This window comes from Leptonychotes weddellii, chromosome 4 (genome assembly GCF_054177405.1).
Source record: "Leptonychotes weddellii isolate Sample4059 chromosome 4, ASM5417740v2, whole genome shotgun sequence".
NCBI lineage: Eukaryota > Metazoa > Chordata > Mammalia > Carnivora > Phocidae > Leptonychotes > Leptonychotes weddellii.
The window spans coordinates 12,163,298-12,176,379 of record NC_138372.1 but is presented as its reverse complement, the minus strand read 5'-3'; the positions used below and the strand labels follow the sequence as shown (position 1 = coordinate 12,176,379).

The following is a 13,082-nucleotide window of genomic DNA, read 5'->3' as shown; positions in this document are numbered from 1 at the left end:
GTGTGTGTGTGTGTGTGTGTGTGTGTGTGTGTGTTTGCGTGCACAGAGCGGGAAGACAAACCCCCACATGGGAAGTGCGAGACTGGAAGGGGAAAGAAAGAAGAGAAGAAGGTCGTGCTAAGAGGGAGACCATGGAAGCAGAAGGAAAGACTGAAATCAGGGAACAGAGGAGAAGAACATAGACCTTCACAGGCGGGAAGTGAGGGCCCCGGGGAGGCGCCAGCTCAGGACAGGTCTGTGGCAAGTGAGCCCTGCTGGTCTGGGCCACTCGGGGCCTGGGTGGGGGCAGTGGCCGCATCCGGGGCAGTGGACAATAGCCACTGGCTCGGGAAGAGCAGAAGTGTGATGCACGGTGTTCTCCCGGGGCCCCGCCAGCCAGTGAAGTGACTGCCGGAGGCAGGCGGCTGGGGTGGGGGGGCAGGGGGTGCATCCCACTCAGGGCAGTGGAAACACATCAGGTTAAACGGATCTCTCAGCCAGTCGAGGGGATTGATGCTGCCAGCTGAGGAGCCGGGGTGGCTCCCAGAGTCCCAGTTCTGGAGCTGGGCTTGGGCACCGCTTGGTCTCCTTGGCCAGGGCATCCAGGGGCCGGGAACCGCCGGGCAGTAGCTAGTTTTAACATGAAGCACACACCCAGAGGCACCAAGCATCTCGAGCTACAGATCCACTGTGTGTGTGTGTCTGTGCGGGCGTGCGCACGCATCCGTTGTGTGTGTGTTGGGATGGACACCCAAGGTTGCATGCCCTTACTAAGTTACCTGAGTCTCTAGTGCCTGGTCCTGGGCCTGGAATGGGTGGGCATTCAGTGACTGTTGAACAAACCCGCTACAATGGCCCAGGGATCCAATGTGGCTTGGTGTGTGAGCCCAGGCTTCACCACGGGCACACTGTGTGACCGTCGACCAGTGACCGCACCTCTCTGTTCTTCTGTGTCCTCATCTATACAAAAGGATTCCATGAATGTGAGATGGGTACTCCATGGGATGGTTGTGAGGGTGAAACCAGATGATGGGTCGGAAAAATTTCTGCTGACTGTCTGAAATGGTAATTCCACATTCGGATAACCTGTCAGTCGACTGATTCCACAAACCCTTACTGAGGCCCTGGGCTTCCATGCTAGGCCCTGGGCAAGGCACTAAGGACCTAGAGGGGAGGGAGGAAGGGTACCTGCCCTGAGAGATGGGCCCAGGGCCTGACACAGGCGGGTCCAGTAACTCCTCCTTCTCTGGCTGGTGCTCTGGGGGCCAGCGGCCTGGGGTTGGGTCCAGTGGGACTCTGGCCCAGAGAGCCGCTCTGCCTTTGGGGAAAACACCAAGGAGCTGGAGGAAGAGGCCCTTGCTCCTGGGCCCTCTTGTTCCCTAGTCAAGTCCTCATTTTCTGAGAGGCTCAGCACAGGGCCACGTGCACACCAGTTGTTCTCTTTCTACCAGTAACTGTGCCAGGGGGCATAAGGGGGTGACCCAGCCTCGGGAACTGGTCAGTGCCTGTGGGGTCACTGTGCCCTGGGAGGTCCCTGGCTGGCAACTCTTTCGTCATCTTCAACCCAAATGAATCTGGCCGCGGGGGCCTTAGGACCATTCTGCTCAGGCAACTTGCAGCCCAGGCTCTGAGAGCCGAGCTCCCGGGCAGCCAGTTCCTCTAGTGGCCGGGAGGAGACCTGCAGCCCTGGCTCCAAAGTCATCCCCGTTTGGAGACACGGACAGGCTCCCACTCGGGGTATTCAATCCAGATGTGATGAAGAGGCGTGATCTGTTCTGAATAAACTGCAGAAAAGGGCTCAAGGTTGTCCTTGCAACGTCACTCTGGCTCTTGCGCATTCCCGGAGGCTTACAGGGTGCGAGAGAGGAGGGGGTTTCGAGTGGGTCAAGAACTGGGCGTAACCTAGCACAGGTCTGAACATACACAGTTACTCGCCGTGTGTTTGCCAAGCGGTCAGATGAGGGAACACATGAACGGCTATGTCTGTGCATGCAGCACGTGCTGTGTCTATTTCAGAGGAAAAGGATGCACGGTTCATGATAACATTGCAGAAGGACAAGGAAGCTATGCAATTCAGACTCAAACCAACCAGGGTCAGAAGACACTTTTCTTTGTACCAAGACCCAAGAAGAAGTTTGCCCTGCACCTTCATAGACGAGTCTGCAGGAGGGCCAGCTAACTTCTCAGAGAGAAGCAAGCCTCTTTGGACCAAACAGTGAATGCCTCTATTTAAAAACCAGCACAAGGGCGCCTGGGCGGCTCAGTCGGTGAAGCGTCCAACTCTTGATTTGGGCTCAGGTCATGACCTCAGGGTCCTGGGATCGAGCCCCGGGTCAGGCTCCGCGCTCAGCAGGGAGTCTGCTTGAGATTCTCTCCCTCTGCCCCCCCACCCCGCTCTCTCTCTCGATCTCTAAAATAAATAAATCTTAAAAAAATAAAAATAAATAAAAACAGCACAGTGTTCCATCGAACAGATTCCAGGGAGCTTCCACTTTGCATGTTCCGTCTGCCTGCTTGGAGGGGTCCTGCCACTCCTTCCAGCACCTCCCTACCTCCACGCCTTTGCCCACGCAGTGCCCTCCACCTAGAGCATCTGCTCCCCAAGCCTCCTTGTCTGAAACCTACTTATCTTCTAGGGCCACTTCAAAAGCCACCTTCTCTATGATTTCCCGGGTCTCTCCAGCTCTGATTCATCACTGCATTATATCGGAGTCTTTCCTAGGACAGCTATCACTTTATTCCTCGAATTGTTAGCTATTTATCTCCATGTTTTATCTCCCCTTTCTCTCCCTTCATTCCACAAATATTTATTGTTCCTCTGTAAATGCCCAGTAGGGTCTGGGGTTACCCTGGGGTGGACCCTGGGAGGAGCTTCTGGGCACACGTCGGGGTGGAGGAAGGAGGCAGGCTTTAAGGTCCGAGGAGGAGGAGGCTGGGGCTGCATCCTGACCACCTCTGGGTGCTGTGCCCCAGCTCCGTGCTTTGGATGCAGCAAATGTTCAATACGTGCTGTTGAGCGAAGATGTGAGTGGGTGCATCTCGAAGTAATAAAGGAAGCGGCATTTCCATGTTCTCTTTCTTCCAGGCTCTTCCTTCATTCACTTGATTTCTCCCCCATCTCCCTCCCTTGACAAATAGGAATTAGGGAGGTGTAACTGTGTACTCCTGCTCTCCACGAAGCCCCCAGGCTCTTCCCCACCCACCCAGCTGTTCTCCACCTCCTGTCGCGGCTTCTGGGGACGGCGCACATGTTCACGGGGCATGGCAATCAGACCCTGGAGAGAGAGCTGGCTCTCGGGCTCCCCTTCGCCTCCTGGCCCCTCCCGGCCCCACACGGTGGTCGCTCCTTCTCCCAGTTTACTCGGGCTTGGAAACTAAGTCCTGGGGGCCTAGAAAGAGACCTCTCTCCCCCTCCCCAGACTCATCTGGGGAGGGCTTCGTCTTCCTTCCCTGGTGCCCCCCCAACCCACCCTCCACATGGCAACCAGAGTGAACTTTACAAGACATATCACATCAGACCATGACCTTCAGCAGCTTCCGGGACACAGAGAATAAATGCCAACTTGCTCCCTAAACTCTGGCCACACTGGCCCTCTGGGAGCCCTTAGATCATGTCAAGCTTTCTCACCTCAGGACCTTTGCACTTGCTGTGCCCTCTACCTGGAATGCCCTCCCTACCCCAACCGTGCCAGTGACTCCTTTTTATCCTATAGATTGCTGCTGAGATGTCACCTCCTATAAGAGAACTTGTAGCCCCCTCCCGCCACCCTCCTGCCACATACCCTGTTATTGTCATTCTCTGTCATGTTACCTTATTCCTTCACACACTCATCACCAACTGTCAATATTTTTCCTTATTCTTTTAAACGTATTTTTATAGTCTGTCTCTCCTCACCCCCTACACTGCAAACCTCACAAGAGCAGGTCTGATTGCGTCTTGCTCTCCATTTTATCCCCAGCATTGTCCCTGACATGTAGAAATTGCTCAATTCCTTTGTGATGAAGGATGAAAACGTTGAAGGCGCGCAGAGTGGGGGGAAGGGGGGACAAACTGCTCCCTCCTACGTTTATCTAGCAGCACGGAGAGCCCGTGAGAGAACACCATAGCTTCCGCCACTAACTCATCCACCCTGCAAGCATCTACATATTGTCCTCAATGTTGTGGGGGTGGGGTGGGGCCGGGGGTGCTGGGCTGGGGCTGGGTACACAGTGGTGAAGACATCAGACCCAGTCCCTGTCCATGGGCTTTGAGTCTAGTGGGAGAGGCAGACTTTGAACACCTAGTGTCAGGGCATGGAGGGTATGGAGGCGAGGTACCCTGGGGTATCTGACCCAGTCTGGGCAGTCACGACTGGCTTCCTGGAAGAGGTGGTGTGCAAGCTGAACCTGAATGGATGAGTAGGGCCTTGGCAAAGGGAGGTGGGCAAGGTGTGGGAGGGGCAGGAACACACTCAACCCCTTGACTCTAGATTTCCCTCGCTGCCAAATTAGGGCCAGTGAAGCCTGCTTGGTGCTCCTCAGGACATCCAGAACACATGGAATGGGACAAGGGACTGCAGAGGACTTTGGGACATGGATGGGTGCATTCCGCAGGGATTAATGAGTTTTGCCCACACAATCTTTCCCTCTGTGGGGGATCTATCCATCTGCTCCACTTGTTCTTAGCCTGGTGGAACAGGTGCACAGGGGCTGTGGTGGGGCCGGTGCTCGGGGCTGAGGTAGGGCAGGTGCACGGGGGCTGAGGTGGGACAGGTGTTCAAGGCTGAGGTAGGGCAGGTGCATGGGGGCTGAGGTGGGGAAGGTGCATGGAGCTGAGGTGGGACAAGTGCTCGGGGCTGAGGTGGGACAGGTGCTCGGGGCTGAGGTGGGACAGGTGCTCGGGGCTGAGGTGGGGCAGGTGCATGGGGCTGAGGTGGGACAGGTTCATGGGCTGAGGTGGGGCTGGTGCTCGGGGCTGAGGTGGGGCAGGTGCATGGGGCTGAGGTGGGGCAGGTGCTCGGGGCTGAGGTGGGACAGGTTCATGGGCTGAGGTGGGGCCGGTGCTCGGAGCTGAGGTGGGGCAGGTGCTCGGGGCTGAGGTGGGACAGGTGCATGGGGCTGAGGTAGGGCAGGTGCACAGGGGCTGAGGTGGGGAAGGTGCATGGAGCTGAGGTGGGACAGGTGCTCGGGGCTGAGGTGGGACAGGTGCTCGGGGCTGAGGTGGGACAGGTGCGTGGGGGCACAGTCGTGGAGGCAGGTGTGGTGGCAGGTGTGGAGGACGGCGATGTGCAGGAAGCCAGCAGGTGGAACTGTCACCCTTATCATGCCTCCCCACTCAGGGGGTCCCCAAAGAAGCAGACCTTGTGACAAGGATTCAGGAGCCAGTGGCTAATTTGCAAAGGTGTCCCAGGGAGCTGGGAAAGGAGTGGAGAATAGTGGGGAGGGAAGAAGCCAATACGGTGCATCACAGAGGTTATTCTGGGGGAGCCGCTCAGCCTCATTCATGCTGGAGAGTTCGAGGGGACAGTGAACATCCATCTGATTAGTCTCACCCAAGGGGCAGGGGGGCCGGGAGATCCACCCAACACCTCCCATCGGCCAAGGCTGCTCTGGGGATGCCCTGACACATCCGCCTCACTCCATGAGCAAGCTGAGTGGGGCTCTGGCAGCCTGAGAAGCCTGCGGAGGGGTCAGGGTGCTGAAGGTGGGTATGGACCTCTGCCACATCGTCCTCGTCCCTACCATGATGGCTCCTTCCCATCCCCCAGGCCTCGGCCAACCATTCGGACGGCACCCCAGCACAGTGGTCCTTCCCTGGCGCTTCACCCTGCTTGCCCCCGTTATACAATCGCCATTCGAATTCACACCTTTGTGGACTGTGTACTGATAAATTTACTTATGTCTTGCTTTCCTTGTTTACTGTCTTCCCCCCCTAAGAGTTTAATGCCAGGTCTTTCTTGTTCCCCACTGATCCCCCAAGACACCTGCCACCATGCCAGGCTTCTAGTAATTGCTCAATTAAATATCCTCTGAAGGAATACATTACTGTCAGTTCCAAGCTGGGAGTTCTGGATTCTGAGGTTCATTCTATAGACATTTGATAGATGGGGCCTCTGGGGCACTGGGAGGGGCAATGACTTGCCCAAGGTCATGAACTGGGATGTCACACCTGCACCCCTGCCCAGGAGGTAGAAGTCCCGTCACCCCACCCAACGCCCATCCCTCCGGGAACCCCACCAGTGGGAGGAGACGCTTTGGGAGTCCCTGGGGCTCCTTTCAGCTGCCTGAGAATTGCTCCCTGCCAATTCTTGGTGATCTCAGCCTCCTTCTCCCCCTACTTTCCCCAGCTGAAGAGGAAGTGGCTCAGACAGCTGTGGAGCTGGGACTCTCTCTAGTTGAGATGCATTAATTTGTAAATATCTTCATTTATATGTAAATGCGGAGTCCCGCACCCCACCGCCAGCCCTAATGGGGCCCTGAAGCCTGGAGACACAGCCTCCTTTAGCTAGCAGCTCTCCGCGATCCGCTTAGACTCCTTCCCTCCCTTCCGCTGTGGCCTCCTCAAGCCTCCTTTGCCCCGGTGCGCTCTGCCTGGGAGACCACCGCTGGAGCCGAGGCTGGGGAAGGAAAGGGCACCGGCCACAAGTCAGCACAGCTGTGTGACCTCGGGCGAGTCCCCTCCCTGCCTGGGCCTCGGTTTCCTTGGGTGCAAGATGAGCAGGGCAGCATGGTGTAGGCTCAGGACGAGGCGGCGTGGGCTCTGATTCAGTCTGTGTCATTCCAGCCACCAACCCCGGGGCAAGTCCCTTGACCTTGCTGCACTTTAACCCTAGCTATAAACCGGGGCTACAGAAAGCAGTAACATCTGCGCGTGCATTTACAGGGTTTTTTCATGAGGATTAGAAGAGCCAGAGGACACATAAGGGGTCTTTATGCGATCTGGAAAAAGGTGAGCGTGTTTTATGGTGGAAGAAGGAGGGGTTTTTCTGGGCAAGAACGGCGAACATGCACCGCTCAGCGACCCTGGCGGCACTTTAATGTGAATTAACTGGGGGACCCTCGCAAGGCTGCAGGGAGCTGCTCACTATTGTCATCCCTTCTAGAGATGGGGGCAACTCAGGCACAGAGTTAGGGGGTGGAGGGGCCAGGACTGGAACTCAGGCCCCGGGGCAGAAATCTCACTTAAATCCCACAGCGATGGTGTGAAGCCGATCCGATTTCAGTCTGCTTTGCAGGTGAAGAAACTGACACCGAGAGAGGTTGAGGCCCTCGTCCAAGGTCACTCAGTAGGAAGTGGCTGAGCTGGTTCTGAACCAGGTCTTCTGGGACGGGTACTGGGGCTGGGCTCTGGGTGCTCCAGTGAGCACGAGAGGGTGGGGGACAGGGCTGGTCTGGTGGTCTTGGGCTTTCTTCCTGGCTTAGGACTCCAGTGGGGTGCTGGAAATGAGGGGATAGGCTGGGGGAGGACGCTTCTCAGAGACCAGGGTAACCATGTGGGGGTGGGGTGGAGGCTGCGGGTTTCTGGGAAGCAGTGGGGTGATCTGAGTGCTCACTTCTGCAGAACCATCTGTGGCTCCCAGGACGGTTATTTTCTTCTCCAAAATGAGGTTTTCATCTTGGTTGTAACTGGCTGGTCTTAGGTGTGCTTTAATATTTTAAGGAGCCCCAAATCCTTTTTGGAAGCAGGTACAGGGGAAATCATCGACATGATTTCCATTTGCACGCCTCTTCCGCATCCCTCGCACCCACATGCTCACCAGATTCCCCCAACAAGGGCTGGTTCTCAGCTGCTGGCACAAAGCCCAGAGAGGAGGGGGACCCAGAAAGGTCCTCCAGGGGAGCACACCCACCTTCCTTCTCACAAAGTGTGCAGGGAAGGGTCACCTGCCAGATTCCTTATGCAGGGCTGGGTGAGCCCTGGGCAACCTTCCCATCCCGTTTTCTAATTTTATCCAGGGGGAAACTGAGGCCCAAAGGGCGGAGGAGCACACCCAGGGTCACCTCATCAGTGTGTAAATTTCACTGTGCACCTACTATGTGCCAGGCCTGCAGACCGCTGCTTTCTGCCTGGGCACCAGGCAAAGCATTCGGCTGTGTCGTGTGGGAAAACGCACATACGTGTGTCTGTGTGAAGCTACTCGTCATGAACGCAGTGAGGCTCCCCCCATCTCATGGAGGGATGGGCACTAGAGGACCAGCAGCCGTCTGGCTCTGGGGGAGAGTCGCTCTGCTAGGGCGAGGGGCCGTCTAAATTAGGTGTCCCACGGGAGGGCATGCTTGAGCTGGGCTCTGAAGACTGATGAGGAGCTCACCATGTCACCAGAGGGAGAGTGGCACTCTGGCAAATGAGTGGTAGGGGTAAAATAGGATTGGGGCCTTTTAGAGAGTACACGGGGCGGGTGCGGTGCCTGGCACCCACACGCGGAGAACATGGCAAGAATGGGATCAGCTACCTTAGAGTCTTCTAGAAAAGGGGTAGGGGTAAACATGTTAAGTATCACCATCCCCAAGGACTCTTTCCTCCCGTCCTGCTGCCTCTTCTGACCCGGGGTCCAATTGTTTAGGGTCCATTTGCCTTGCTGGGCAGGGGCCTGTGGGGAACAGGAGAGTGTGTTCCCCGGGGCTTCTGAGCCAGGCAGAACGGGCTCACGTCCCAGCTCTGTCCCTGCTGGCTGCAGGACGTGGGACACATTGCTCACCCTCTCTGGACCTCAGTGTCCTCTCCTGGAAACTGAGTTTGGACAACCCACCTGGCAGGACTGTTCGAGGAGCTGGCTGGGGGGACCGATGTGGCCGGTCTGCTGCATGGGGCGAGTTGTGACTTGAGCCCTCCTTGCTCTTCCTTCCGGGGGGAGGCCCCTCGAGGCTCTGGGTTCCCCTCTGCAGCACAGCCCCCAGCCCTGCCTTCTGAGCCCCTGAAGGGTGACCCTGAGAACCCCCCAGAGCATCACAGGACAGATGATGGGAAAGGGCCGGAGAAGTGGCCCCCGGCGCCCGGCCCCTCACCTCACGGTGGACTGGTACACCAGGTCCTCTCTCTTGCGGTAGTTCTCCATGTGCGAGTAGTTGGTGGAGAACATGGCGTCAAAGGTAAAAATCTTCTGCTTGATGGTGCCGCCGTCCGTCACCTGCAACAGAGCACAGACAGCTACAGGGGAGCGCTCGGCCAGCCCCGCCCCTTTGCTCCAGACAGCGCGCGCGGGGTTGGGGGACACTGGGAGACGTAGAGGCCAGGACGCCCAACACCCCGGTGCCCTGGGAGAGGCCTCCAGGGGACATGTCACCGCCATCACTAGAACCCTCCCAGGTCATCCCCACTCTACTGATGTGTAAACTGAGGCTCTGGAGGGAAGGGACTTCCTGAGGTCCTATGCCAGGAAGGAGCAGAGCTGGCTTTTCTCCCCGGCAATTATTTCTGGTAAATTCTGTCAGGGGTAGGCCCAGAATGGCAGGGGAGCCCAGGCAGGCAATCCCCATCTGATGATAGGGTCATCATAGCGGGCTTCCTGGAGGAAGCGAGGTCTAAGTTGCCTTCTGAAGGAAGAGCAGGAGGCGGCCTGGCAAAAGGTGGGCGTGCTCTGTAGGCAGAGGAGACAGCAAGAGCAAAGGCCCTGTGGTGGGAAAGAGCAGATATGCTATGTTCGGGGAAAGAAGATTGTGTTCAGAGTGCCTGGGGCAGAAAGGAAATGGTAAGAAACCAAAAGCGCCAGATCCTGGAAGGCCTGGAAGTCAGGGGAGCTCAACTGTCCCTGAAGGCAATGTGGTGGAGGTCACCTTGAACTCTATTTAGGGAGAGGCCTGTCTGGAGGCAGGGGGCCCTTGAGGAGACTGGGGAGCACCCAATCTACTGACCTGGGGATGGAGCCCCCTGGACAGCATGCGGGCTCACCCTCTTCCAGGCTGCCCTTGGGACAAGCCTGCAGGGAGGTCATGAGGTCCCCACCTCCCCCTTGGAGCACAGAGGCCCAGAGAAGTGGGGGGACCTCAGGAGGTGACAATAAAGCCTGCGCTGGAAGACAAAGGCTGCCCCAGAGCCCAGCTGTTCACGGCTGATTAAAAAGTCGGACCCAAGTGTCCCGCACTCCCGGCTCGCCGCCCGCTGCCGCCTCCCCATGCCCGCGCTGCCTCCAGCTAATGAAAGTGTTACTCCACAAAGCAGCAAGGTATGTGTTGTCACTGTTTCAATTATTTATCTGTTTACTCGGCTGCAGTTTTCCCTACAGTTTTCCGCCTGCGTCAGCAACTCTATTATAGACCGGGAGTTTGCAGCCTCTCGCGGCTCAGCTGGGCTCCGCGCTAACAGCCTGCGGCCAGGGAGGCCTCATGCCTGGGCCTGGAGAAGTGGAATTAACTCCCTGCAGCTCTGCGTGGTGGAGGCAGGGGGGCCGGCTGGGAGGGCGGCGGCCAGGGCTGGCTTTCTCCAAGGGGCTGGGCGCGGGGGGACGCTGAAAGCTGCTCGGATCTGTAGCCTTCCCGAGAGGACCGGCCTGGGTGCAGCTGGGTTCCTCTGGGCACCTCTGGATCCAAGCTGACTTGGACCACATCTGTCTGGCCTACGTGGCATTGTGGCTGGTTTAGGGGACACAGGTTCAATGCAATCCAAGCTAGCATTTACTGAGCATCAGCTGTGTGCAAGGCACGGGCCCACATCGGTATGTGTCACCTCCCCCCAACCCCCACCATGGTCTGCAAGCTCATAAGGAGTAAAGAGGCCCCTAACAGTCCCGGGGGCCCCAGGGGGCCCCACAGGCAGGGTTGGAATGGCGATAAGCTCCAGGACCCTGTTGTGGGGGGATCAGCAGTAGGACTCCCCGCTGCACGGTTTCTCCTTACCCCTCCCTAAGCTCACGTCCCTCTGACTCCTCTGGGCTTATCTTCAGCTCATCCTTTTCACTTGTTTTCCCCTGTGGGGCTGTGTGCTCTCAGTTTGCCTCTTCTGCAGCTCAGGTCCCCCCGGGTTCCCAGAGAGGGGACCCCGAGACTGGGGGATGAGGGAGGAAGAGCAGCAGAGCACCTTCAAACCAGGGCCCTCAGCAGGAGGGATGATTTTGCCTGCTCCCCAGGGGCCATTTGGGAAGGAGTGGAGCCATTTTTGGTGTCAAAGCCTGGCGGGACGGTGGTTTGGTGTGGGCATCTGGCGGCAGAGAGCAGGGATGCCGTCCCCATCCCTCGATGCACAGGATGACCCCAAAGAATTATCTGGCCCCAGACGAGAAATGTGCCATCGCTTTGTGCGGACCCACAAGTGCCCCTGGGAAGTGAGTGCAATGCACAGCAGCTTGCCCATTTTACAGATGAAGAAACCGTGAGTGGCTTAGAGAGGAAAGGAGATTCAGCCGAGGGCACACGCGAGGGGCTCCTGGCACGGCTCTGGCTCTGGTGGTGGGGGCCCCCAGGGACTGAGGACTGGAGCAGATGCTCTTAGCACCCCCTCCACCCCCAGGCAGCCGGCTCCTTAGCAGGAGGACACCCGGAGCCCTGCGGAGTCTTGAGCAATGTTCTCCCCAAGTCGTAAAAGTCGTAAAAGTGGAAGGCGTCCTGCCCATGTGACTTGCAGCCTTGCCTCCTTCAGGTACTGCTTTTTTATCTCCTCCTAAAATGCGGCAGCCTTTATCGTCCCAATCTCAAATTTCACTCCGTTTTTTTTTATTATACAAAGGAGAAAAAAAAAATCTGTCAGTAAAACTGTCTCCTCAAATTTATTCACCGGGACCGAGGATTTTATTACTAGGAAAATACACCTGCACCCCACACGTCCACACATACCCACACACCCCAGATAAAGCACTGAAGAATGATCTGAGCCATAAATCACTGTTTCGGGCCCAGGGACAGGGGAGTTTCAAGGACGCACCTAGCTTTTCTTTGGTTTTATTTACATCTTTTTTCCTGGGGCCGCGTCTGGGCCTCTCTGTTAGCTTAGGCGTAAATCACTCCCTCCCGTCAAAGCGGCTCCAGGCAGCCCTGTCACTCAGCTGTGATAGCCCAGCAGCTGGCTCCCCGCCCTCCGGGAGGGCTCCGGAAAGGCATCGCTTTGGAATTCACCCTCAGGATCCAGGCCAGCGGGCGAGTGGCTATTTGCAAGGAGGTTATTCTCTAGTTCTTGGCGGTGGTAGTCCCTGAGATGAGCTATCACAGGCTGTAGGGCCACAGGCATGGTGAGCCACAACTTCTCTTTCATTCCGGAAACACTGCCCCAGACCTAAGACCTGCAAGCACCGGTCCAGGCCCCCTGGGAGAGGAAGGATCAGATTTCCGATGCGGTTGCAGCCTATCACGAGCGAGCTTACTCGCACGCAGCCTGGTGGGGATGCACGGCCCACAGGTAACCAGGGAAAGCACCGCTGTAGCAGCATATAGTTGCCAAGGGTTATCTGACACCCACGGAGGAGCCAAGGATTCTTTTGGGGGGAGGGGTGATCACAGAAGGCTTCCAGGTGGAGGTGGACCTCTTTGAGAGTCCTTAGTCCCAGGTAGGTGCTCCCCGCATCTGGGAGACTCTGGAGCAAGCAGGAAGGCTGATTTTCTCCACCCCCTGGACAGCTCTTGATTCTGTTACTAAGTAACTTTGTGCACTTCATTTCCAAGCCTCTGCTTCCTCATCTGTAAAATGGGATACTGCGACCCACCTGTACCTCTCGCCAGGATTAAATGAGATGAGGTTTGTAACAGCACCTAATGCGTGGTAAGCGCTCAGTACAGACAGCTATTTCTTTCTTTCTTTTTAACGATTTTATTAATTTATTTGTCAAAGAGAGAGTGAGCACAAGCAGGGGGAGCGGCAGGCAGAGGGAGAAGCAGGCTCCCCGCTGAGCAAGGAACCCGATGCAGGGCTGGATCCCAGGACCCTGGGATCATGACCCGAGCTGAAGGCAGACACTCAACTGACTGAGCCACCCAGGTGCCCCCAGACAGCTATTTCTATGCATAATAACAATTTTCTTTTTTTTTTCTAAAGATTTTATTTATTTATTTGATAGAGAGAAACACAGCAAGAGAGGGAACACAAGCAGGGGGAGTGGGAGAGGGAGAAGCAGGCTTCCCGCGGAGCAGGAAGTCCGATGCGGGGCTCGATCCCAGCACTCTGGGATCATGACCTGAGCCGAAGGCAGACTCTTAACGAC

The 13,082-nt window shown here is 56.9% G+C and overlaps 1 protein-coding gene across 1 annotated transcript in view; it reads right to left on the bottom strand.

The window, feature by feature from the left end:
* IGSF21 (immunoglobin superfamily member 21) overlaps positions 1–13,082 on the bottom strand; it is a 228,595-nt gene that overhangs the window by 65,905 nt on the left and 149,608 nt on the right. The window contains exon 3 of the mRNA XM_081817170.1: positions 8,965–9,086. Within this exon, the coding sequence (XP_081673296.1) occupies positions 8,965–9,086 (122 nt within the window). The remainder of the gene's footprint in view (positions 1–8,964; positions 9,087–13,082) is intronic.